The sequence below is a fragment of the Jatropha curcas genome, chromosome 8, assembly GCF_041381405.1.
Source record: "Jatropha curcas cultivar XTBG-Jc1 chromosome 8, XTBG_Jcur_1.0, whole genome shotgun sequence".
Taxonomy (NCBI): domain Eukaryota; kingdom Viridiplantae; phylum Streptophyta; class Magnoliopsida; order Malpighiales; family Euphorbiaceae; genus Jatropha; species Jatropha curcas.
The window spans coordinates 7,725,563-7,752,948 of record NC_143158.1 but is presented as its reverse complement, the minus strand read 5'-3'; the positions used below and the strand labels follow the sequence as shown (position 1 = coordinate 7,752,948).

The window sequence follows — 27,386 nt, the reverse complement described above, 5'->3', positions numbered from 1 at the left end:
AGATAAAATTTTCTGAAAAAAAGAATATCTAAAATAGAAATTTTTCTGTAAATTATTAATATTTGAATACATTTGGAAATAAATAAATAAATAAATAAATATGCGATCGAAGAATTCTAAAAAACGAAAGGAAAAAGGTAAAAAACAAAAATCTCCTCAATATACAACTCATTAAAATCTGTAACCTGCCATGTTTGCCACGTATACCACCCCTCTCTATTGCACTGAACTTGCTTTTCCACATGGCCCTCTCTCTCTCTCTCTCTCCACGCACTTCTCTTATTTATCTTTCTCTCTACACCAAACCCACTTCACTTGTCAACAATAGCTCTTACTCACACTCCAAAAATGGCAGTGAAGCTCTCTGTGATTCTCTGCATTGTTTCAATTCTTTCCATCTCGGGCGCTAATGGTGCCGGCCACCACCATACAGCTCCGGCACCGTCTGTGGACTGCTCAAGTTTAGTGTTGAACATGGCGGATTGCTTGTCTTTTGTTTCAAACGGCAGTACGACAACAAAACCAGAAAAAACGTGCTGCTCTGGGTTGAAAACGGTCTTGCAAACAGATGCAGAGTGTCTTTGTGAGGCTTTTAAGAGCAGCGCTCAATTGGGTGTCGTTTTGAATGTCACTAAGGCTTTAAGTCTTCCTACTGTCTGCAAACTCCAAGCCCCTCCTGCTTCTAATTGTGGATGTTAGTTGTCTGATTTTCGTGCATTTTCTGTGCATTTTGCATTTTGTGCTGTTTCTTTTGTGGGTTTTTAGGGATTTAATTGATTTTGTTGGGTGTTCTGTTGTTGCAGTGGCTTTGGCTCCTGCTGCTGCTCCTGGTATGTTCTGATCCCTAATCTTTACTGATGATACTAAATTTTTTTTTTTAAATTGTTTCAAATCCATGATTTCCTGGAGTTTTTTTTTTCCAATTGTTTTTGCTTGCAATCTACATGCATAGAGGCCAGATGATGTTTTTCTTTCTCTGTTTTTTTTTTTTCCAAAATTTATTTTTTCTCTACAGTCAGCTTGGTGTCACCTTCTGGAAATCCTTTCCATTATCTTTTTGTTCTTTATTTTCCTTCTAATAAGTTTCAAATATTCTATGAGCATCATAAAAGGATTTCCTAAAATCAGCTAGAGTCTATGTTTTATGTTTTGGTTTGTCAGGTAATTGTGGGTGAAAATATGAAATCAAAAGTAATTCAAATTGTGAGACAGAGAAAAGTCCAGAAGGGTGTTTTGGACTTTTCATTTATATTGTTTGAAATTTCTATAAAAAATATCAAAATAAAATGCTGACTAATTTCCTTTATGTAGACATATTTCAAATAATGGAGGTACCAAATGTGGTAATTTGATCTGTCATAATGAGTTATGAAATTGATTTCTGAGCTAGCTGCATGGTCAAAATGGCTTGTATTACATATTTTGTTTGACTATATCATTTGATTACTATATATGATGATTTAGTGGATATTTTTTTGGCTAATATTGTTGAATGTATCATTTGACTCTATATCACTTTAATGATTTGAAGAAGGGAATGCCAGGTTTTCCCAGTTCACATTGCTTGATTGAGAGAAAAGAAAAACTCATCTAGACTGGGTCTATGCCAAAGCAATGAAAACATTTTTTTTAATTGAAACCAGAGTAGGAAAACAAAAAATAAACTAGGTACAATTTTTAAAGAATCTATCTTTAATTTCCGATTGGTAGACTTTATTTTTCTTTACATTCACCTTTGTGTTATTTCTTGGTGGATTACCAATAAACTATAGTTCTCTTGATCTTTTTTAGTCCTTTTCAAATTCTTTTTTTTGGTTGCTTGTGTGTGTATGCTGTATGCAAGCAATTTTGCATTTTCGAATGGCCAATTCACTTTATCAAGTTAATTACTTTCTACAAATTGGTTAATTGCTTTCATAGGTGCTCTTTCACCATCTGTTAGTGGTGCTGCTGCCCCAACTGTGACCGCCGGAGCAACTGTGTCAGCACCAGCACCATCTCCAGGGAATGCAGGTTCTCGCGGATTGTCAATCTCAGTTGGCTCTCTAGCAATTGGCCTTGTAATTGCATCATTCTCTAGTTTCTGAGTAATTATGTCACCCTTTTGAGTCAAGCAGAGGATTATATAATATGAGGAACTTAATTTTGCTTGAATTTGGTATTTTGGTGTACTTGCATTAGTCCTCTCTTAATGGAGTAGATATGAATTCATTTTGGGCTCACAGAAGGTTGCTTTGTGGTATGAATATCTTCTTTCATTTCTGCTAATTTATGAGTATGAACTTTGTTTGGTGAATGGAATGTGCAGAGCTTAAATTTGAAGTGGATTGGAAGGATTTCAGCCTTATCTTTTTCCTTCTCAAATTTCTTCTTCTGTCATATTACAAATTTTAGATAATTAAGTATTAATTATTTTCTCCTATCTTTATTTTTATGTTTTGGTATTTTCACTGGAGAAGCATTAATTATTTGGAGAATTAATAATGGGATTAGTATTTTCATTTTTTAAGAATTGATTCTATTTAAGGAAAAAAAAAGTTAATTTGATTAAATTGTTTTTATTATTACTTCCGTTCCAAAAAGATAGTTATTTTTTATTTTTACATTTTATATTTTCACATGTGAAAGAAATATTATTAAAAGATAATTTAATTCATATAACTTCTTTTAACTTAATTCATATAACTTTTCATATAGCTTTTTAATTATGTTCATTTTAAATAACATATGAATATTGAATTAATAATTAATAATTAATAAAATAATTAATAATGAATGAGGATTATTGAAAATAAGGTATTTTAATAAAGTTATAGTAAGCAATTCAAGGATTAATTACAGTGGCAAAAAGGAAACTACAATGTAAGAAAGGAAAGTGTATTATATTTTGAGATAAACCAAAAAATTGTAGTAATTATAGTGGAAAAAAGGAAACTACAATGTAAAAAAGGAAAGTGTATTATATTTTGAGACAAACTAAAAAGGAAAGTGGACTATATTTTGAGGCAAATCAAAAAGAAAAGTGGACTATATTTTGAGGTAAATCAAAAAGAAAAGGAAAGATCGATCATTTTCTTTTTTTTTAAACGGAGGGAGAAATTTATATATAATTATGCTTATTTCAATGGAGATTAGGAAAGTAGACTATTTTGGGACAGATTAAAAAGGAAAGAGCAAAGATGGACTTTTTTTTTGGGACAGATGAAGTAATTTATAGATAATTATGCTTATTTAATGGAGATAATATTCTGTTTCAAAATATAAATTATTTTTTATAATTATTTTGTTTGAAATTATAAACCATTTTAAATAGTTTCCTTTTAAGTATTTTAAGAGTAATAAATATTATAAAATTAAGAAAATTAATTGTTTTCTTAATATAATAATTTTATTATATTTTGAAACTGACAGACGAAATAAAAAATAAGAATAAAATTGAAAAAAATAATTATTATTTAAAAGATTAAAACAACAAATTTAGTGGAACGGAATATTAAAAGAAAGAGTAATTTAGTGGAGACTTTCCGCCAATTTGTGGCGGTGGTGCTCGTTATGGACCACATTTTCTTTATTGTCCGATTGGAAATGAAAGCTGTTTTGGTGACTTTTGAAGAAGACAAATTGAGCAGTTTCAAATAATGAGGCCTCACTGGCCCTTCGCTTCTTTTAACAAATTGGGGACTAATATTATTGCTGTTTTGTGAATAGAGAGGCGCCATCACTTTGTCTTTTGCAGCCTTGGAAATCCCCAAACCCTTCTTTCTAATGTTTAGAGCTTCCAGTTTGAATTATCTCTGTAAGAAGCAAGAAAAAGGAAAAGAATAGTGAATACGAAAGAGGGCAAAAGCAAGTTCATATGTACAAAGGAAAAAGATTATAATATCCTTAATTTAATTCTGTCAGATGCATTAAATGAGACAATGACAGATAAAATATGGATTATGCATTTTTTTTTTTTTTTTTTGAAGAGAGGATTATGCATTTAATGTCTTTATGTTTTTAAAGCAAAATTGGATGTCTATTCTCTTTCTGTATCACACAATATGTGCTATACTTTTAATTATAACGCACATATTTATTTATATTTTTACATAATTGTTTAATATAGTAGAGTTAATAATGTACGCATGTGACTCATATGAGCGCGAATTTGGATAAAGTTTTATATATAGATGTATAATATGGTCACAAAATCATTTAGAAATATACCAGTTTTAAGAAAAATTCTTGTCTATCATATTTTGTATTTAGACATTGTTAATACGCGCATAATTTTTTTTATACGTGGGCATATTGAAGAAGTTCAAGAAACTGTTTCATTAATCAAAAATTTTAAAAATTATTTTCTAATTGTTTATGACTAAAATTATTTTAAAATATTTAAATTTCACTAAGGGTACTATCGGATATTTAAATTTCATTATTTTAGGATATTCTAATTGGTCATAACTAAGATAATTTTTATGACTGCCCTTGCACGCTTTTTAGTTTCATAAAATACTATTTTTTTTCAAGTTAAATACATTTAGAATACGATAGAAAAAATATCAAGAAAATTGAAAATGTTTAATTATTAAGAGGCCATTTATTTATTATAAGGGAGACATAAATATCTTATTAGACTAGAGTGATAGTAGTCATAAATTAATTCAGTAACGGAAAAAAAAGTAAAAAGTAAAAAAATCATTATCAAAAATAGTACTCTTTTCAAAATTTAACATATAACAAGAAATAAAATTATATTAAAAAATATCAATTTTGAATTTTAAAAATTAACCACTTCTTTAACTAGGAAGACCTTAATTTAATAAAATTTGATATTAATGGACAAAAAAAAAACTATACCTAAGTCAATAAATGAAAATTAAAAAGCAAATCATGTTATGATCTAATTTTATTTTTCTATTTTTCTAAGTTGCACATGTAAAATAAATAAATAAATAAATTAATTAATTAATAAAAAAATATTCATAAAACAAACATGCTATCCTCTCCAAATAAATCCTCAATTTTCTACAACCATAAGAAAAAAGAAGAGTATATTTTTTTTATCTCTCTTAAGTAAAATATTATGCATATCCTATTTGAAACATACAAACATAAAAAATAATATATTTTTTCTTTTTTTTTTAGCTCTCTTCTAAATAAATATTTTAAATTATAATCAAAATAAAATCAAATATTTGAAAATAAAATATAAAATATTTTCAAATGTCTCATTATCATGTATGTTTCTTAAAAAATAAAACTTAAAATTTTTAAATTCTTAATTATCTATATATATTTATTTAAAAATAATTTTCAAACTTATATCTAATTAAATAATAAAATATAATTTTCTAATTGGTGATACCTAAGGTTATTTTAGAATATTCAAAGTCTTATCAAAGACGCTGTCAAAAATTTATTGTTTCCTTCTATTTCTTCTCTTATTTCCACATTTATATATAGTATAGACAGATTATAGATTATAGATATGAAACAAAAACTTTTTCTCGAGAAATTAACACGTGGCTTGATATTTCGTTATGGATTTCACTTGGCAATTTGGCTGTTATTTCAAGAAATGACATATGACATAATTTTTTAATTGCCCTCCACTTCATATATATTGCAATTAATTAATTAATTGAATGCAAAAACATAAATGTAAAGATATAATAACCAATAATCAATAATCTTTTCCAATTGTATTTCTTCTTTTTATTTTCAATAAAGTGTTTTTTTTTTACTTTTAGAAAAAATCAATAATATGAGAAATAATAATCATTTGACTAAATAAATTATTAGATAAGTAATTAGCTCAATAAAGATTTCACTGCTAAATGAAATGGTGACTTCAAAATCATAAAGTTTTATTGACTATATAAGTAAATAAATATAATTATAAAAATAAATAGAATATTTTTTATTGTAATATTATTGTCATATATTTTCTAAAAATGGTTTTAATAATATAATTACAATTTATATAAAAAATGGTTTTAAGCATTTTATCGAACACATGGCGGCGATTGTGGAAGTCGCTTCCAACACAGAGTTTCAAATTCAAATATTTACGTTTCAAGAGACGATTTTGTGACAATATTTGGCTACCAGAGAAAAAAGTAGAAAAATTTATAAAATTCGTTGATGAATCATCGGAAAAACTCAAAAGCACTCCAGAAACAATCAAAATTGAAACTTTGATTTTGCATCTGCACACTGTTTTTGATTCAAAAACAAATATGGGTTCCCACATAAATCAATGGATGAGATTGCTCGCGAAGAACTACATCAAGCATTTAGACATTGTTGCCAGTAATAGTTCCACCACCCCACCAGGGTATGTTTTACCTGAAACAATCTTTATTGCCAAATCATTATCCATATTGAAGATAGAAGGTTTTCAATTGTTTGAGAAACCAAATTTTAATGGTGATTTCAAGTTTCCTTGCTTGCAAAAGATGTCGCTATTAAGTGTTTATATTAGTAAATTGGCAGCAGAAAAGCTACTATCTTCTAGCCCTTCGCTCGAGCAACTTGATATGAGATTCTGTCAAGGATTTTATGAGGAATTTTCTGTTCCAAACCCGCAAAAATTAGCAACTGTTAAGCTAATTTCTAACTCAAACAGAGATTTTGCTATTCAAGCATCAAATCTTCAGGATCTGCATTACAGTAGCCTGAGTTATAATTATACTCGTAATTTGGACTTGAATTCACTTGCTTGTACACATTTAAAACAGTTGAGAGTAAGTGCTCCTGAAATCCGTGAACGATGGATTCAACCCCTTTTGCTAAATTCCATTTTCTTGAAACCTTGCACGTAGAATCTCAACGTTGTTCTAAAACAAGTGAAATTTCCAGTCACGGGCTTAAGAGCTTAAGTTTGTGGATTAAACAAGATTTAGAGGCAATTGAGGTTCATGATCCAAATTTGAAGTCGTACTCCTACAAGAATCCAAGTCTACCTTCATCTTATCATATAGATGCCTCAAGTCTACAAACTGCTCAACTCTGTTTTGATCCAATAAGTTAAATTAACACAAGGTGGTTTCTTAAGTTGAGGAAGTTGTTGGGAAAATCGCTATTGTTCCCGCCCTTCGGATCAGCTTTAAGCAGGAATAAATGAGAAAATAAAATAATGACTGAGAAATTAAAGAGAACACGATAATTTAACGTAGAAAACTCCCTAAGTGGAGAAAAACCACGGCCGTTGCCAAACGACAACCAAGAAAAATATTCACTATGCGGCAAATTGTTACAACCACAATTACAAAATATTTTTCTACCCGACACCCTCAAATCACCCCAAATATTTTATACTCCAAGAGACTTGCTCTAAATCCCTAATATAAAACAAATTTAAGTATTTTTAGTGTGTTTTGGTGTGTTTAGAAACCTAAACATTAGCTTCCTTTTATAACCAAACCTACCACCTTCTTTTGCTCATCTCCCCGATGTGGGATTGAGCAAAACCTTTTTTTTTTTTTTTTTTTTTCAATAAAAGAGGCTAACAATCTCCACCTTGAAAAAAAAAAAAACAATACACAACATTGTCTGCTACCGACAATCATAATTCTTATCTTCAAGAATTATCATACTCCACCATAAAAGAGTATCGCCACTTGGAACCACTTCACCGACTCCAAGAATTTTCCATCGGCCATATCGGATCCTGCTAATAGTTTATGGTGCAACCCTCCTGTTGACTTTTCCGAGAGTTCATTAGCCATCGACATATTTTTTCCACCACACACTTTGCATCAACTGTCAACCAATGCCGTGCGCATTTATGTGGACCAGCTACCAATAATCTGTCCTCTTCCATGGCATCTCAACGGGTAGCAATCATGCCATGAGGACACACATCTCTCGATTACAGAGAGATCACATCATCTCCTTTGCCACAGGAGATCACATTGGCAGCAACAACGTTAGAGCTTCTGGCTGAATCAGCTCCACCGTTCGGGCAATCCTTCCTCACGTGTCCAGTTTGACCACAACCCCAGCAGACAACCTTCCTCTTTCCAGAGCTTTTATTCTTTTTCCTGGTACCGACAGATAAAGTTGAATCCTCATATGATTTATTTTTCATTTCATTCAGTCTTCTCTCCTCAGTAATGAGCTTACTAACCACATCCGCATACACCACTTCCTTACTACCATATTTCAGAACAGGTTTCATGTGCTCATATGTCGAAGGAAGTGACAGGATGAGTCGGAGAGCTTTATCTTCATCTTCGGTTTTCACTCCAAGAGTTTCCAATTCAGAGACGATGCCGTTAAGAACACTCAGGTGATCTGACAGCTTTGTACCTTCCGCCATTTTCAACTTATGAAATTGCTCCTTCAAATATAACCTGTTGGATATATTTTTTTCCTAGTACAATTCTTCTAGTTTCTCCCACAGCTCCTTTGTCGTGGACAATCCAAGCACATTAGCAAGAACATTTTTTGCTAGACACATGTGAATTTGACTTGCCACTTTGATATCCAGCTCATCCCATTCTTCATCGCTAATCTTGGATTTTTCTGAGTCTCCACTGCTACTGTCTTTTTCTGAATTCTTTCCGCTGACTGGTTTACCCTGCAAAACCTTATACAGTCCAGACTGAATCAACACATCTTTGACTTGCACTTGCCACAGTGCAAAATTCATTCTCCCGTCAAATTTCTCAATCTCGCATCTCATAGCCGACATGCTTACTTGTGCTTATAACAGTGAACCCAATAATTAGTGAAGTAAACCGATTCGGCAATACACAGGAAAGACCACAATGATCTCCTAGACAGTATTACCATTCCACGTAAAATCCCAGTTGAGCGGAGGGGTCACAAGTGGTTCCACTTAAAATCTAGCCTTCTAGACAGAAGTTACGTGCACGGTATATTATCAGAACTTTCGTACTAGAATAACTTCAATAATTATCATCAGGATCTTCACCACCGGTACTCAAGCACACCAAAGCAAAGCTCCACCCGCTTCAAGACTTCCAAAACTCCACCTGCTTTTAAAATAAAATAATTTCTAATAATAGTATTTCTGATGTGGAAGATCAGACTAAGCCGCAACCACAGTGCATACTTATAATTTAAATTACAAGAAATTATTTTAACACTAAAAGCTCCGCCTAACAACTAGGCTCTGATACCACTTATTGGGAAAATCGCTATTTTTCCCGCCCTTCGGATCGGCTTCAAGCAGGAATAAATGAGAAAATAAAATAATGACTGAGAAATTAAAGAGAACACGATAATTTAACGTGGAAAACTCCCCAAGTGGAGAAAAACCACGGCCGTTGCCAAACGACAACCAAGAAAAATATTCACTATGCGGCAAATTGTTACAACCACAATTACAAACTATTTTTCTACCCGACACCCTCAAAACACTCCAAATATTTTATACTCCAAGAGACTTGCTCTAAATCCCTAATATAAAACACATTTAAGTATTTTTAGTGTGTTTTGGTGTGTTTAGAAACCTAAACATTAGCTTCCTTTTATAACCAAACCTACCACCTTCTTTTGCTCATCTCCCCGATTTATCTTACAATGTTCCATAAACCTCAAGTTCTTGCTCTGAAATTGACTTCCTATATGGTAATATCTCGAAATTTTCCTCTTCATTTTTTTTCTTTTTAACTTTATTTGTTTTACCTTACCTAATCATATTCCTCCTTTGGTATAACGAACTTGAATTCTAAAATTGAGAATGAATATTTTCATTTTACCAAATATATGAAAACAGAGAATTCCAAGTTAGTTCTATACAAACAATTTGTATAACTGATTTATACCAAATGGGTACTAACTTTTTAAATTGTTCTTTTGTTGTTTGATTTAATAGATAAAATTTCATTCAATCCAATGGAATGGACTTACATGACTAGTCCTTGTCCATCGAATCTTGATCATGTAGAAATACAATTCGTTTTAGGGTCAGGAGGTAATTTTTCAGCTTTTTGGATGGACTATTATGGTGTAATCATCCAAGAACTCTGTCTGTAGGTAGAGGATTGTACAACAAAGACTTTAGAAAGGTATTTAGTTGCATTTTGATTCTATTGACAATTTCTAATTTGGCATTGTGACAATAAATTAACAATTGGGATTTTGTGTTCTACAGTTCCTTTGTGAGACTTTTACCAATATGGAAGAAATTCAGCAATGCAGTTGTAATTACAAGAAGTTGTGCTGGCGCCATCTCTTAAAAGATGTTAAGGCCAAAACTAGAACATATAATAGAGCAAAAGAGTTAAAAGTTGTTCAAGGGAAAAGTTTGTTCGAGTCTCTTAAACCAAATGAGAAAGTTATATTTGAATTAACATGGTGAAAGTATGACTCTACTGCCTATTTTTAGCTTATTTGAATTAGATTTCTCTCAGTTTTCCTTAAATATTTTCTCACTCCTTTTTTGAATATAACATTAATCTTATTTGAAGTTTATAATTGTCTCTCATTATAAATGCTTTCTTACCAATCAAGCCCTTGACCTTAATATATATTCGACGTGAGTTATGACATACTATTTAAGTCACTTTTAATTAATAATTTCTTTTTAATAGTTTAAGGACTAGAAAATATTACATAATATTCGTAATTGGAACTATTATTTTGTAAATGAGCAACTTTTATAAAAACCACAACTTTTTAATATATTAGAAAATATTATAAAATATTTGCAACATGAGTAATTATTTTCTATGCGGCAATTTAAAAAAAAAAAAAAATCACTTTTTACAAGTTATTGAGAAGTATTATGAAATATTAGTAGTTGGAGTTATTATGTTGTAATCCGACAACTTAAAAAAAAATAAAAAAAGATCAGACAACGGAACTTTTTATAAATTATTAGAAAGCCGGATAAAAAAAATCACAATGGTTGAACAGTGAAATTACTTTTTGGCCTCCAAAAGAACCATTATTAATTTTAGAGACTTTGATGACAATTCTAATTCATTAGTGGCAGAAGGAGGATTTTGTTCTGCAAATGAGGTGACAATTACTGATGTTGTAAGTGGGTTAATATATTCTGTCAACTATACTTAGAATTTTTTTTTTTTTTTTTTATTTTAAATTTAGAGATAAATAGTTGAAAGAGTGTAGATAGCAATAGCGGAATACATCACTTGCTCTTTGAACTTTTTCTTTTTGTTCTTTCCTCCTGCCTATTTGCAGAAAATGTTTACCCTTTGAAGCTCTGTTAAAACCCGAATACATTCTGCATGTGCTAGAATTGCAAAATCATATATCATCCACCTTCAGAGTGTAAGCTTTCACTATACTTTAGGAGCTTACTGTTTTGTGCTATATTATTTCTTTATGAAATACTTTCTTTTCCTACTAGTTTTCTTTTTAATTTCCAAGTGATGCTTGAATTTTGTAAATGAATTCATGCCTAGAATTTTCAGTGAATTGGATAAATAGTTTTCACATTCTTTTCATGTCCTAAACATACAGTATTCTAGACTTTAATTTTAGAGAAGAATATCGCAGATGAAGAAGCGAAGCAAGCCAATGGATTTGTGGTGTTGGTGTCCACCACAATGTATAAAGTAAGTCTACAAATAAATAAAAAATAAAAATAGATCTTTCTAACTTTATTTTTCACAAGTCATCATTTTTTTTTTACACATCTACGCGTTTTCATTTGTTTGGATGAGTGTTTAATAGTAACAAATTTACAACTTTAAGGGGCCGCAAGGTGATTTTCAAAGTAAATGGGATCACAAAATTTTTTTCCACAAGTCCAGGGGACAAATGCCATGTTCGACCAGATAGTAATGTATGATTAATGAGAGTATACAAATAACTGGTTTCTTATTTCATTCTCTACTTAACAATTGTATAATAGAATGCAAAATTCTTCATTTCATGAAAAATGGCCATTCTCTTTATTTGAAATGAAATGTTTTGGACTAACTTTTTGTACAATAGAATTGTTGTATGCCATTCTCTTTATTTTAGTGCAAGTGAAGATTTCGGTCATGTTCAGCAAAAACTTTTGGGTTAGCTTTTAATGTTTTGACCAAGTTAAAATTTTATCTCTATTAATTGTAGCATTTGGTAATATAGGTTTTAGAAGTTGATGGAGCTTTTTATAAAACACTTTAATATTTAGCATTTAGCTTTTAATTCTTTTTTTTTTTGACAAGCATATCCATTGTTTTTATTCTCCGAATTTAGCTAATTAAACAATTAATGTCTTTTTTTTGTCATTTTAAATTAAATAACTAATAGCTAATAATTATTAAAACAACTAAAATTAACGAACAGAACATTCATTATGTTTTGAACCAAAAAATTGAAAGCATTAACCAATGGTTTCTATTGTTTTCTCTAGCAAATATAAATGAAATGAAAGAATGGTTTTGGTGTGAAGAAAGTTAATCAATTTAGCATCCTTACCTCTAATACTATTATATGTCTTCCATATTTTGAGAAATATTTTTTTGTGACAGTTTGTGCTAATAATTCTTTACTAAATCATTCAAGAAAATGTTCGCAATTTTTCCAATCTTTTGGAACGTTTTGATTTGCTTCCTATTCTGTAAGGTAAGGTGCTTCTTTTGGTTTTTTTATAATGCATTTTGAGAGCCTTTTGCATTTTCTAAATTTCTACTATGTTTCCTCTGCGTCAGAATTATTAGAGATTTTGTTAGAGTAGTGACACTTAGGCTGGAAGCGAGAGAAAATAGGTTGGAAGAGGACAACCATTTCTTGGAAGATAACAAATTGCCCTTAAACCTGAATCTATTGACAGACCGTACATATTTTTATCACTAGTTTATGGCTTAGTGTACTAAAAAAGATTAGTTTAATATGAAATTGTATGAAAAATTTATATCCAATAAGCAATAAAATTAAGGACGAATACGAATGTTGAGTCAATTTCTGTAAGGTTATAATTTATATGAATTTGGCATAATTTGAGAAATAGTTTGTCAAGTTATGATGAGACATTTCATTGTCATGAATTAGAATGTTAATTTTCAAATCCTTCTCTTTGTTGGTTTCTTTATATGTAATCTGCATTTTAATAATTGGATAAGCTTCTAGTCTTCATCAGTCTAGCCAGCGTGACTTTATAGCACTTAAGACATCATCAACCACTTGCTGAGGCATCATAGGACCTGCTGTAATGTTTTTCTACATTTCAATATCTATATTTTGAATGAAATTTTTCATTTTGTTCTTCCAAAAGGTGTAATTTGAGCCATTGAACAATGGAGGCATACTGATGGATTGTCCTTCTAGCAGGATAAGATTGATTAGGAGTAGAACTAGATATCATTTTGGGTCTACTCTCTACTTTATTAAAGCCTTATTCGGCAACAACTTTTAAACTAAATTTTAGTGATTAAGTCAGAACTCTCTCTATTAATTATAGCATTTGGTGGGGGAAGCCACGGTTCATACGATTCCAAAACCGACGGTTTATTTGGAATCGGAAACTGACGATTCCGGTTTGGTTCCTTAATAGTTCCGAACAGTTCTCCGACCTGTTTTTCGGGCGATTTACATAAGTTTAAAATAAAAAATCTAACTTACACAAATACCTTTAACATAATTAGATGTCATATAACAACTTATAGTTGTTAGTAGGTTAATTTAGAGATTTTGATAAAAAATTTTTGAAAAAAAAATGTCGAAACCGGTTGAAATCGATAGTTTTAACTAGTTGTCAAAATTTTCGATTCCAGTTGGTTCACAGTTCTAAAAAACTTAAAATCGGAAGTGAACTGCAACCTCCCGGTTACGGTTACGGTTCCGGTTCTACACGATTACACAACAACGATTCTAATCCCAAAAATCAGAATATGGCCACTCCTAGCGTACAGTAATATAACTTTTTATAATAATTTTTAGAGGATGAGAAAGGTTTTATTTGAAATGTTCGTTTAATTTAATGAAGTAAATTTAAATTAATATAAGTACATGAAGATTTTTATTTCAACAGATTGAAAAATAAAATCTAATGTAGATGCAACAAACCAGATGGAACAAATTAATCTTTCCTAATTTTCAAAGAAAACTTGATTTGGAAAGAATTTGCAGAATATAAATAATCTACCATCTTTACATATTCCATCAAACTTACAAGGAAATTTCAAGAAAATCATGTAGAAGAAAAAGTAAAAGTAGAAGTTTATTGTCACTTTGGCCGAGCCTGATATCTTGTTTGACGGTATGTCAAATTAGGTAATAACTGTCACAGCCTTATGTGACACGTAGAAGAAGAAGAAACCAACCTTTTGAAATTTCTAGTTGTTTTTGGTAGGAAATAAGAGATAAAGCAGATAAAAATTGCCACGGTTTGACCGGATTAATTTTTAAGTAATTTTAAGCATTTTAACAGATTAAAAATAATAAATTTTTATAATATTTCGCAACATAATTTTTAGAATAATTTTTAAAGATCAAAATAACATTTTATAAAAGATTAACTTTTATAATATTTACTTTTTAACATTTTATAAAAAACTATTCAAACAACTACTAGCTACTAAACGCTATTAAATTAATTAATAATTATTAAAATAGCTAATTTTATTGAACAGAACTATATCTTATTCGTTAATCTGAATTTGTAATACTTTACTTTAGCAATTTGGAGCACCACAAATTTAACATTATAAATGCAAATAAGTATGGTAGAGATCAGTCCCATTGTCATCTCTCTTGCTTTTGGACTTTTTCTGAACTTTTTTTTTGTAGTCAGATGATTGACTGTGGTTCCTTTCTCTTTGTTTTACTCAAAAATTTATCCAATGAAAAAAAAATTTCTTTATTATGTTAACTTGTACCTTGTTAGTCATGAATTTGTTTTTTAACTTTTGTTGTTTTTTTTTTTACTTTTATGAGTTTTATCATCTATTATTTTTAATATTCGAGGATCCTATAGATCAAAATAACGTCGTGGGTTATATAGTCATTTGTATAATATTCACTAAATTGGTAATAACTATATAAATACCAATTGATAATAAATATTATAGCGGAGAAACCTCGAATTCGAGACTTTCTACTCTCTACATTATTTATAGGATGTGGAAAGACCAATCATATCACACTCGTACTTATTCAGTATGATTAGAGATTATTGAGAAAAAAAAAAAGTTAAAGCCAATTTCTTATTTCAATATTTTGATCTACACTTTTATATTTTTATTTTAAAAACAAAATGTGTTTTTCCAAATATGAATAACAGATTTCCACTATTTATAAGAAAACAAAACTATGGATAAAGGGTTTGTTCGATAATATTAGCTGTTCTAATAAGTTATTTTAGGATCTATTCGGCATAATTAACTGTTTTGCTAGTGTGTAATTATTTGAGTAATTTTTCCTAAAATCCTAAAAATTAAATATTATGTTATCTTAATATCTAAAAGTTAGTTTAAACGTTGTATTATCGAACATTATAAAAGTAGTGTTTAGCGTTTTGACTGGATACTTAAAAATCCATTGCCGAACAGCCTTAGTAAGTAGCTGTTAGCAGTTTATTCAATGTTTTAAAGTGAAAGTATTCCTTAAAAAATTATTTTTGATTAGCTATTAAATATAAAAAGACATAGAAAAAATAAAGGAAATAATTTTATATTACTGATAAGGCTAGTTAATTTGTAAAAAGTAATGGATATAAAAGTAAAAAAAAAATGAATATAACAGTAAAAAAGTTATTAATTATTATGAACGCTAAGCATTAAGTGAAGAACGTTTCATTAAGTGCTATCATGCAGATTATTTTAACCACCACTTTTTTTATCATTGCTTTAAGAGTTATAAACTCGCTCATGCACCGAACTTATGAAAATAGAAAAGCTTTAATATTATTTTCACATCATTCTTTTTTTTAATATACGATAAAAAATATTTTTATTTTAATAAAAATTTGTTTTTCATAAATTTAATTAATGAGTGGAACCATAAATCTGGTATGGATCAATTTTTTTAGCATTGATGTAGTTGACTGCCACGTCCCAGACCATTTTAATGATGGCTGTGTCCAACAATTTTCATTTTTCATGATTAAAAAGAATTAAAAAATAAGAGATAAATATTTTTAGTATTTATGTAAACCATTATGATTGGGAAAAAAACTAGACTTACCTTCATTTATTTTCGTAAAATAATCTGCAGGGAAATATTTTTCACAGGTTTTCATTGTTTGGGTATTCAGGAAAATAAATCAACGTAAAATATTTTACTAGTTAAAGGAAAATTAATTCATTTTTTAAGGAAAATAACTTTCCATTTTCGAGACAATAAAATATTTTTCGAACACTGACAAATCTTATTAATCAATATTTTTTTAATTTATAATCATCGTAGTCACTACCACCAGTCACTAGTTACCACAGACCATCACCACCGGCTACCACCGCTGGCCACCAGCCATCGGCAGCGTTCATAATTCACATTTTTTTACATTTTTCTCATATTTAACAATGAGAATTTTAAATTATAAAATTTCTATTATTATTAATATTTTTTATGATCTTATGAAATAAAAATCTTAATATTTTTAATTAATTTTCAATATTATAAGTGAATAACCTAAAATAATTCATTTAGAAAATATTTTTTGGTAAGTTATTTTTCATCAAATTATTTTAGGTAAACAAAATGAGTATAAAACTTAATTGCTTTTGTTTCTTTGTACCTATCTTTTCTTTTCCCTCCTATATTTCTTCTTTCTCCTTTTCTTTTGTACCTAAAGAAAGAAAGAGACGTTAGTAGAAAGCTGCATCACAGTGGCCTTCACGGGCTTACACCTGGACTAGCAAAACCATTATTTTTTCTTTTCATAATTTAAGTCAAAGGAACTAGAACTTTCAATTTTGGATGGCAGAGAGAATTGACGATTTCGTATAATCTTATCCTATCAAATTAAAACGCAAAAATGAAAAACCAAAAAGTTAGTAAGAGTTCATTGAGAAAAATATGGATTCTCACCAGTTGTTTCTGTTTGCATTTCTTTTAATCCTCCATTTCACTTTTTGTTTTTCCAGGGACATCATAGCCATAAACCAAATCTTTAAAGATGGTAATCTTTTAATTTCCAAAGAAGAGAATTTTGCATTAGGATTTTTTAGTCCTGGAAATTCCACGTATAGATATCTTGGGATTTGGTTTCATAAAGTTCGAGAGCAAACTGTGGTGTGGGTTGCAAACAGGAACCATCCAATCAACGGTTCTTCAGGAGTTTTATCTATTAATCAATATGGAAATTTGATTCTCTATAGTGACAATAACCAGAAAGTTCCAGTATGGTCTACAAATGTGTCTATGGAAGTGACAGATACTTGTTTACCTCAGCTCTTGGACTCAGGAAACTTAATTTTGGTCCAAGATAGAAGCAAAAGAGTTGTTTGGCAGAGCTTTGATTACCCAACAGATACTCACTTACCAGGAATGAGAATTGGGTTGAACCAAAAAACTGGTTTTCAGCAGTTTCTAACGTCTTGGAGATCACCAGATGACCCTGCAACTGGAGACTACTCTCTTCAGCTCATTGCAAAAGGATCACCGCAATTTGTTCTTTACAAGGGTGCAAATCCACAATGGCGAAGTGCCCCCTGGCCCATAAAAAACTTTGTTGATTTTCGAAATTTCACTTTTGTCAACAGGGAAGATCAGAAATTCGTTACTTATCTTCTTATTGATACTTCGATTATCTTTAAAATAATGTTGGAGTATTCAGGAATCTTTAAGCAGCAAATATGGCATGAAAGTGAAGGCAAATGGAAAGATCTCAGGTCAGTTCCTAAGCATGTCTGCGACCCATATGGACATTGTGGTATCAATAGCAGGTGCGATCCTCAGCAAATTAATCGTGGTTTTGAATGTGATTGCTTACCTGGATACAAACCCAAGTCCCCGAGAGACTGGAATATTCTGAAGGATGGGTCAGGGGGGTGTGTCAGGAAGCGACTACAATCATCCTCAATGTGTATGCATGTCGAAGGATTTGTACAAGTCGCACATGTTAAGCTTCCTGATACTTCAGGGGCAGTGTGGGTGGGCATGAACACAAGTCCTATGGATTGTGAAAAGGAATGCAAAAGTAATTGCTCATGCTCTGCATTTGCAAGCATCGATTTACCTGGGAGAGGGACTGGTTGTTTGGCATGGTTTGGAGAACTAATTGACTCAGTTGATTCCATGGATGAGGGATACGATATTTATGTTCGTGTTGATGCAATTGAATTAGGTTCTGTATTATATCAATCTGCATGCATTTACCTTTTCTATTTACCCTTAGCTGAAGTAATGTAAATTAAATTCTTCTCCAATTCATACAGCTATTTCACAAAAATCACAAGGTTTTCTTCAAAGGAAGGACATGTTGGCTATTCTAGTAGTATCTGTTGTTTCTGCCTGGTTCATCATCATTCTATTTTCTTATTTATGGCTCAAGAAGAAGAGGACAAGGGGTAAGAAACATTTTTGTCTATGCTGTTTTATGGCATTCCATATAATTTTAAACTGTCGAGGTTTGACATTGGTACTTTAGTTACAAAAAAATGGAACCGAAAATTGCTCGACATCGGTACTTTAGTGGCGAATGAAGTTGGAGGTAGCACAAGTCATCCAGAAATTGTATTTTTCAATCTCAGCTCCATAATTGCTGCCACAAAGAATTTCTCTCCAGCGAACATAATTGGACAAGGTGGTTTTGGCTTTGTCTACAAGGTAGAATATATATAGTTTGTAGATCCTTTATTCACACATCATCTTAGGCTTACCCTTCCTTTGCTCTTCTGAAAATGCTTTTAGGGTCAGCTCTCTAATGGACAGGAGGTTGCTGTGAAAAGACTATCAAAAAATTCAACGCAAGGAATAGAAGAATTTAAAAATGAAGTTATATTGATTGCAAAGCTGCAGCACAAGAATCTTGTGAAACTCCTTGGATGTTGCATTCAAGGAGAAGACCCAATTCTAATATATGAATACTTGCCAAACAAAAGCTTGGACTCTTTTCTTTTTGGTAATTTCTACTACATTGCTTAGCCATATGTTCACTAGTTGTTTGATTGCATCTTTTTCAACAACATGATTAGCTGACAAAAGACTACGTAAACACCTGTTGGAGTGAAAATTCATTTTTTTTTCTGTTTTTCTAGATGAAACACGAAGGTCAATCTTGGATTGGAGAACACGGTTCGACATTATTGTTGGGATTGCTCGTGGGATCCTATATATTCACCAAGACTCTAGATTGAGAATTATCCATAGAGACTTAAAAACTAGTAATATTTTATTGGATGCTGAGATGAATCCAAAAATTTCAGATTTTGGCCTGGCTAGAATCTTCAAAGGAGATCAAATTCAACAGAAGACGAAAAAAATTGCTGGAACATTGTGAGTCATTTACATACCCAAGATCATGATAGAGAGAATTAGCTTATTTTTATCACATCAAATTAACTGAGATAACCGGTACGTAATGACTCTTTTGATATATTTTCATGCGTAGTGGTTACATGTCGCCGGAATATGTGTTATTCGGAAAATTTTCGACAAAATCCGATGTCTTTAGTTTTGGGGTCATATTACTGGAGATCATTACAGGAAAGAAAAACAATGATTTTGTCGGAAAGGATTATTGTCTAAGCTTGTTAGGACATGTAAGTTAAAAGATCCATGAATTTCATTATATCAAAGATTCACGAATTTCTTTAATCCTTTCTAATGCTGATAGTTTAACTTTTGCATGTTGATGCTATAAAACTTCTTAGATATGGCATTCATGGAGAGAAGATAGACAATTGGAGATAATTGATTCATCACTAAAGGAGTCCTACCCTCCTCTCAAGGCTTCAAGATGCATCCAAATTGGGCTGTTATGTGTGCAAAAGAATGTAATGGACAGACCAACCATGTCAACCGTTGTTCTATGGTTGAACAGCGAAATAAATCTTCCGCCTCCGAAAGAACCATCATTCATTTTTAGAGAGTTTGCTGACAAATCTAATTCATTTGTGACAGGAGGAGGATTTTGTTCTGCAAATGAGGTAACAATTACTGATGTTGTAAGTCGCTGATGTTGCTTTTACAAAGCATTTAACAGTCTAACGTTTAACCTTTAGTTTTTCAAAGGTTGATGTGTGGCTAAAAATAACCACTAACCATAGCATGCTTCTCATTTTTTCACTAAATTGACAGTGCTTGTACTTGTTCAATATGATGGGATATTATTGGGAAAAAAAAAAAATTAAGCCAATTTCTTATTTTAATATTTTGATTGGTGTTCGTCAATGATGAAAGCCGCTGAACTTAAGACTCGAGTTGAGAAAGAGGGCTAGGCCCAAGAGAGGAGGGCCTTCTATATTTTTATGCGTTTTTCTGAACATGAATAAAAGATTTGGGCTCTTAAAGAAAGCAAGACCATAGATAAAGGTTTGTTCGATAATATTAATTATTTTAATAACTATTAGTTGTTTTGGTATTATTTTAAAAATTGAACCAGATCAGCCGGTTCGACCAATTTAACCAAAAACCGAACAATGGTCCAGCCCATTATATAAGAAAACAAATAGCTTTGAAAACCGGCATAAATCGTTGAAAATTGGCTAAAAACTGATGAACTAGAAGGGTTAAAAATTGGTTGGATTTAAATTCCAGGGCTTTCTCAAATTGTAGGCCTTTTTAAATTTGGGCCTTTTAAAGATTAGATACTAATTTTTTAGTTTTTGGACCTCTTTATTTCTAAATCCAAAATCCTAATATATTAATTAATACAATTAAATTACCCAACTTTAAAGCCAAATGTAAAAAATAATATTATAGTTTGTTGTAATTAATTTTCTTTAGTATTAAATTTAGTTATGTTTTATTCTTTTTATTTAAAATTATTTACTAATTTTTTTATTCTTTTTTATAAAAGCTAAACTTGAGAATGTTTTTTATTTGATATTAAAGTTTTTTATCTTATACTTTCAATTTTATTATATATATATATATATATATATATATATACACGGTTGAACCATATTGAATCCGGTTAAATCTCCCGGTTTAGTGAATCTCTATCTTCACCGGTCCATTTCTAAGAACATTGTGTTTCCGTAGCTATCTTTGGTTAGATATTAGCTGTTAACTATTTATATAGCATTTAAAATGAAAGTATTCGGTAAAAATAACTATTTGATTAGTTGTTAAACTTAAAATGACAAAAAAAGAGAAACTTTATAGTATTATTCCCACATTATCTTATTCTTTCCATTATATAGTAACAAAATACTTTCATTTTAATAAAAATTTATTTTTATAGGTATATTTAATGAGTGGCCTATAAACCCGATATATACTCAATACATCAATTTTTTAGCATTGGTCTAGTTTGGTTAAATTGCATACAAAGAAGAATTTCAGCTCTTAATTTTTATTTTTTTTTTATAATTTGGTTATTTAAATTCCACCTCGTGGCTTGATGACAATTCTGATATAACATTGCCAATACTTATTTGTTTGAACTCTTAAATTTTGGAACGTCATTGAGACGTTTCAAGCTTAACCAACTAGTTCTTACCGTCCTTATTCCCTAGACTTCATCCTGCATGTGAAAACACCCAAACATAACAGGCCAAGCCTCTTTATATATTCAAATTATATATATATATATATATATATATATATATATGAATGAAAATTTCAAATTAATAGCCTGCATAGGATTCTTGGTGCAAGAAAATTACTATCAGAAACAGTTAGAGAAATTTCTCGTTTTTGTCTTCGACAAAGAAAGGCATTTATAGTAGAATATCTGAGATCCCGTCAAGTTTTTATTAACCCAGGTTTACTTGTTCAAAATCCTAACAAAAATATCTGGAATTTTCAATGTTGGATTGTGAGTATGGAGTTTCAAAATCCTCCATTACTCAATAAACATCTTCTTCTTGTAATAGTACATTCTTCATTACTCTACCATGTTACAATCGCGCAACCTCAACTCGAAAAAAATGCCCTTTTGGCACTTAAGGCTAATTTCAATGACCCATTTTTGAATCTTAACTGGAATGGTCCTCTATGTCCTCTAGAGTATCCTACAAGATGGTATGGAATTAGATGCATCAATGGTCGAGTTAGGGGAATTCTATTGGAAAATATGGGCCTAAAAGGTATAATTGGAAATGATGCATTTGCTGTTTTCACTGAATTGACAATCCTCAGCTTCATGAATAATTCCTTATCAGGTAATGTAATGGATTTCTCTTCGAACAAGAAAGTAAAAGAAATAACTCTGTCCAGAAATAAGTTCCATGGAATAATTTCACATTCTCTGCTCACTCTTAATTTCTTGGAGTCATTGCAGCTTCAGGAAAATAACCTCACAGGTTTTATTCCAGAATTTAATCAGCCTGCTTTGGAATTATTCAATGTCTCTTACAACAATCTTTATGGTTCTATTCCAAAAATGATGCAGAAGTTTGGGTATGATTCTTATTCTAACAACCCTCAATTATGCGGTCCACCTACTGATAATATCTGCAGTTTAAATGATACAGAAAACTCCAATACTACAGACCAGCAGCCTAATGGAAGTTCTTCTTCCAAGCCTAATAAGATAGGAACTATATTCTTGCTTTTTGATGTTGTTGGTTTAGTTGCGGTTATTTTGCTTTTCATTCTTTACTTCAGGAAAAGAAAAAAACTTAAGAAGATGTTGGAAAAAATGGATGTAGAAGGAATTAAGGAGGAGGAGGAGGAGGAGGAGGGTTATGATGGTGGTCAAAATGAGTTGGAGATTGAAAAGAATAGAGAGGTTCAGGGAAAGGAAGTTGTAGTAGGAGAAGAGAAAAGGAAGTTGATATTGTTTGAAGAAGAAGTAAGTTTTGAACTAAATGATTTGTTAAAAGCTTCTGCTGAAGGGTTAGGGAAAGGTGTGTTTGGAAATAGTTATAAGGCTATGATGGAAGGTAGGCCAGCTGTGGTCGTAAAGCGTTTAAGGGATTTGAAACCATTAAGTAGTGAGGAATTTGTGAAGCATTTGAATGTAATTGCTGAACTGAAGCATCCCAATTTGCTTCCCCTTCTTGCTTACTATTGTTCTAAGGAAGAGAAGTTATTGCTGCATAAATTTGCTGGTAAAGGAAACCTCTTTAATCGCATTCATGGTAAGTGTTATTTGCATTTTGTTGTTAAGTTTCTCTTCCATTCTTGTTATAGAAAAACTTACCTCAACTGGATCAACAGCTCACTTATATACCAAAGTAATGAAATTAGAAATTTTTTTTGAAACAAGAATACATCTGATCATACATTTTAAAAAAATGATAAAGTGGAAACAATTTTTAAAAAGGAAAAAATATTTGTTTAGACTAGTTCATAGCCCCATTTATGAACCAAACCAATAAAATTAAGAATTCTTTAAAATGTGTTTCTACTTTATCCTTTTTCCAAGTTTACGGTAATTAAAAAATACCTTATTTCAATGAGAATCATTAATTTCACCGGTTTAATCCATAAGTGGGACTATGCACCTGGTCTAGGTAAGTTTTTCCTTCAAAAAATTTTTAATTTTATTGGTTTGATCCATAAGTGGGACTATAGGCCGGTTTAGGCAAGTATTTTCCCATGTTCCATTCTTCCTTTGTTTCTCAGCAATACCAATTGAAGTACTATCATATTGCAGGAGGAAGAAGCAATAAAGACAGGATCCCATTTCGTTGGAGTGCAAGACTCTCAGTTGCTAGAGGAGTAGCAAGAGCCTTACAGTACCTTCACCTAAACAACAGGTTTCCAACTAACAATATTGTTCCTCATGGAAACCTGAAATCATCGAACGTTCTTCTCGACGAGAATGATATGGTTCTTGTTTCCGACTACGGATTCACATCACTAATAGCACTTCCCATTGCTTCTACTCGTATGGTTTCTTACAAATCGCCTGAATATCAAACTTCGAAACGGGTTTCAAGAAAATCCGATGTTTGGAGTTATGGCTGTCTTCTATTAGAAATCCTGACAGGAAGAGTACCAGCTCATTCTGCTCCATCAGGAACTAATGGAGTTGATCTTTCTAGTTGGGTTCATAGAGCAGTTAGGGAAGAATGGACAGCTGAGATTTTTGATATTGAAATATCTGTGCAAAGAAGTTCTACTCCTGGAATGCTAAAACTATTGCAAATCGCTATTCGATGCTGTGATAAGTCGCCTGAGAAGCGTCCTGAAATGACAGAAGTTGTTAGAGAGGTGGAAAATATTAAAGTTGTTGAATCTGAAGAGGAAGACGACTTGTCGCTGGATCAATCTTTAACAGATGAATCTTTGTCAACCACTAATTCAGGAATAATGGGTGATGAAAGATGATACAGATTGTATTGGCTTTACCTTTTACCATTTAAAAACATAAATTGTTCTGGTTTTTTTCATTGTGTAAACTAGATGCATTAATTTCTATCCATGTGTTCGTAAATATATAAATTTTTCAATCTTTTCCGTAATAAATAAATTCAAAATATTTCTAACATTTTCTAAATTATAAGGCTTTTTATTTTGTCCCCAGTGATAAATTATTTTCAAGTATATCTATTTCATAGAATATAAATATTTACTAAGGACTTAATTGTAATTTACACTTTAATAATTATAGAGACTGATGCTGATATTTTACATAGAAACCTAATTAGAGACCCATATGTTTTTCCAAATAGACAATGACTTAGAGTAAAAGGACTGTAGCTTTCATTCTCAAAAAAGAGAGATCAAACTTTATAAAGCTAAATCTAAACCCATTAACTTTTCTCAAATAGTATAAGATATATTAGAGGCTTTCACTATTCATAATAGCTTCCTTAATTGTTGTGCAAGAATTTTAAACGACTTATATTTTGCGACATATGAAGTATTATTTTCCTCAGAGATGGTAGATATTAAATTTGTAGAAAATCTAATATTTTTCAAATTAAAACCTTGCAAGTCATGAGAACAAATGGTCAAAATAGAGTCGATGAGTACTTCATAAACACCTTATTATTTTATTTTGAGAGTGATTACCAATTTTTGTTGTAGTATATAAAAAATTGATAGAGGTGATTTGGATTGATAGGATATAAATGATGAAATTTAAAAATTCTATAAATTTTTAAAATTCCATTGTTTGAATAAAAAAAAAGGTAGGTCACAATCCTTAAAATTAATGAATTTCATTATGGCTTTAATTTTACCATTTTGAATAGAAAATGTTCACTTATGGAATTTTTGCTTTCCATTATTTTTTTTTTTTATGAATGATGAAATTCGAAGCCCTTAATTTTATTTTAAAAATATTTTCTAAATTTATGAATTTTGTTTTCCAACTAAATGATAAGATATAAAATTTCATATATTTCACGATTTCTAGAATTTAAATTCTTGTATTTTATGAAATTTACATCCATCGATTCAAACAACCACTTAAAAATATCGCTTTAATTTTTTTTTTTTTTGAATAAAATCGCTTTAATTGTATTATGATAACCAATTCAATTTGATTCTATTCATAATGCACGACAAAATATTTACTAGAAGCATCATTTAGTCCCAAAATCTCTATGCTTTTTTACCTTTCCCACCGTTAAACTCTTGTTAAAGAAAACGAAGTGAAATTTTGGAGCTACCGCTATGCGTTTAACACTATACTAGGCTAAAAGGAAGCAAATCTATGGTAAATAACCCTACTGAAATTTAGTTAGAGGATACTATTAAAATTAACTTATAAACCAATTAAGTATGTTCTAGTTGGTCATCTAACTAGTATGGGAGATGGGAGTAGTGATGGAATCAGTGCGGGTTCTCATGGGTACTCGGTCCACAAAAATTCATTTAAAGCATATTTGGATATTGATTAAATAGGTTTGGAATGAGAATGAATATGAGTATCAAATCAAGTATCCACTACAGCTGAATGTGGGTTTAAAAATAGGGTGCCTCTACCCACCAAAATTTATTATATAATGGGATAATTATTATTACGTCTCTATATAAAATTATAATTCATTAATCGGTCCTCCTTTTTTTTTTTTAAATATACTAAAATATACCTATTTATTGCTTTTGTAACGTTGTTTAGTTCTTCCCTCAATATTTTGTACTTTTCCATTTATTATAGTACAAAATGCATTTACGAGGTAAAAGAAACTATTTTAATTACACAATTGCCCCTTCTTTTCAATGTTTCTTTTTTTTTTTTTTTCATTTTTGAAGGAGAGCAATGCATCAATCCTGTTGTCGTACCAATATCAACCATTGTCGTCTCCGGCTAAAACCACCAAGCACTACCATTGTTAGTTTGTCGATTGTCCATCCTTGTCCATGGGTCATAGGCAAACAGCTCCCTTGCAACCCTTGGAGCCAAGAAAAGCTTGCGACAATGGCGATTTGAATGACCTAACATTCCACATAATAAAAAAAGGTAGAAAATATTTCATATTTAAAAGCAATTCAGGCTCATCTACAACCAGTCTTCTTCACTTGCATTCACCTTTTTTTAATGGCTTCCACATATCCAATCAATCACAAATGTGCATATACTCTCTCCAAATGACTATAAAGTTTCTAGGATCAACCTCCAAAAATTCATCACCCATGCAATTTCCAATATCTGTGGCCACCCTTTCCAACATGAATCCATCCATATACGAAATAACCTTGTCCATAGTAACAAGCTCCTGAATACCCTCGTTCATGGTATAATTTTTACAAAACTCTTCATTTTTTCTAGGGATAGTTATATTTTTAGTGTTTAAACTTTGCATTTTTTTCTATTTTAGTGTTTGAATGGAAAGCGCTAACGATCGAGTACATGAATTTTTTTAAATTTGTAATTAAATGTTTTCGGTTTAGCTGTCAAGCCGGAAAAGTGAATATGTAATGTGAGGCCCGCTTTTTTTACATGCGGCATCTTATATGGACAAAAGGAACTCCAAATTAGCCATATCAGCCTTTGACATGGACCTCGTTGAAATTGCCTTTTTTATCCTCCACTTGTTGTTGCCCAACACTGATTTCTAGTCTAACAATGGTTCCTAATAGCCATGCACTCTTCAAAATTTCAGATCTCTGTTTATATCTGCAGAACTAAATCACCAGGCATCAATACCATAAATTTTTACTTACTAATGCATCACGCAAAAAGGAAAAAGAACTCACTCAAAGTCAAAGAATCAAGGAGCAAAACTTATCGGATCAAAAGGGTAAGGAGTATGGGCCAATCACGGATCTCAGGTTCAATATGAGAAGAGATTATACCCTATGCTACAACCATCATACATTCTTATCATCTTTTGGTAGCAACTTGAGTTGCGAGTCCGTGGCCAAAATTTTCAATCCACTGCTACTAATCTCAACCGAGTGATCAAGTTTCTCGAATCGGCTTGCACTGCTTGTCTCTTCGAAGAAGAACCAACTGA

General features: G+C 31.0%; 4 protein-coding genes across 4 annotated transcripts; all 4 read left to right on the top strand.

The window, feature by feature from the left end:
* The first annotated feature begins 259 nt into the window (after window positions 1–259).
* On the top strand, window positions 260–2,322 carry LOC105643977 (non-specific lipid transfer protein GPI-anchored 31). Its single transcript, XM_012229220.3, has 3 exons — window positions 260–694; window positions 804–830; window positions 1,921–2,322. Exons 1-3 carry the CDS (start codon window positions 349–351, stop codon window positions 2,085–2,087), a joined length of 540 nt encoding a protein of 179 aa, XP_012084610.1. The 5' UTR covers window positions 260–348; the 3' UTR covers window positions 2,088–2,322.
* A 3,905-nt stretch (window positions 2,323–6,227) lies between these two features.
* LOC149494122 (uncharacterized) lies at window positions 6,228–10,321 on the top strand. Its single transcript, XM_089724956.1, has 4 exons — window positions 6,228–6,753; window positions 9,836–9,934; window positions 9,997–10,028; window positions 10,115–10,321. Exons 1-4 carry the CDS (start codon window positions 6,228–6,230, stop codon window positions 10,319–10,321), a joined length of 864 nt encoding a protein of 287 aa, XP_089581082.1.
* Window positions 10,322–16,883: 6,562 nt separating this feature from the next.
* On the top strand, window positions 16,884–20,340 carry LOC105643988 (G-type lectin S-receptor-like serine/threonine-protein kinase RKS1). The gene is made up of 7 exons (XM_020683178.3): window positions 16,884–18,205; window positions 18,297–18,428; window positions 18,509–18,687; window positions 18,772–18,982; window positions 19,119–19,356; window positions 19,472–19,622; window positions 19,734–20,340. The coding sequence occupies exons 1-7, from the start codon at window positions 16,936–16,938 to the stop codon at window positions 20,037–20,039; spliced, it is 2,487 nt and encodes an 828-aa protein (XP_020538837.1). The 5' UTR covers window positions 16,884–16,935; the 3' UTR covers window positions 20,040–20,340.
* Window positions 20,341–21,850: 1,510 nt separating this feature from the next.
* LOC105643987 (leucine-rich repeat receptor-like protein kinase PXC1) lies at window positions 21,851–24,382 on the top strand. Its single transcript, XM_037636337.2, has 3 exons — window positions 21,851–22,115; window positions 22,332–23,111; window positions 23,630–24,382. The coding sequence occupies exons 1-3, from the start codon at window positions 21,851–21,853 to the stop codon at window positions 24,304–24,306; spliced, it is 1,722 nt and encodes a 573-aa protein (XP_037492265.1). The 3' UTR covers window positions 24,307–24,382.
* Window positions 24,383–27,386: the final 3,004 nt, after the last annotated feature.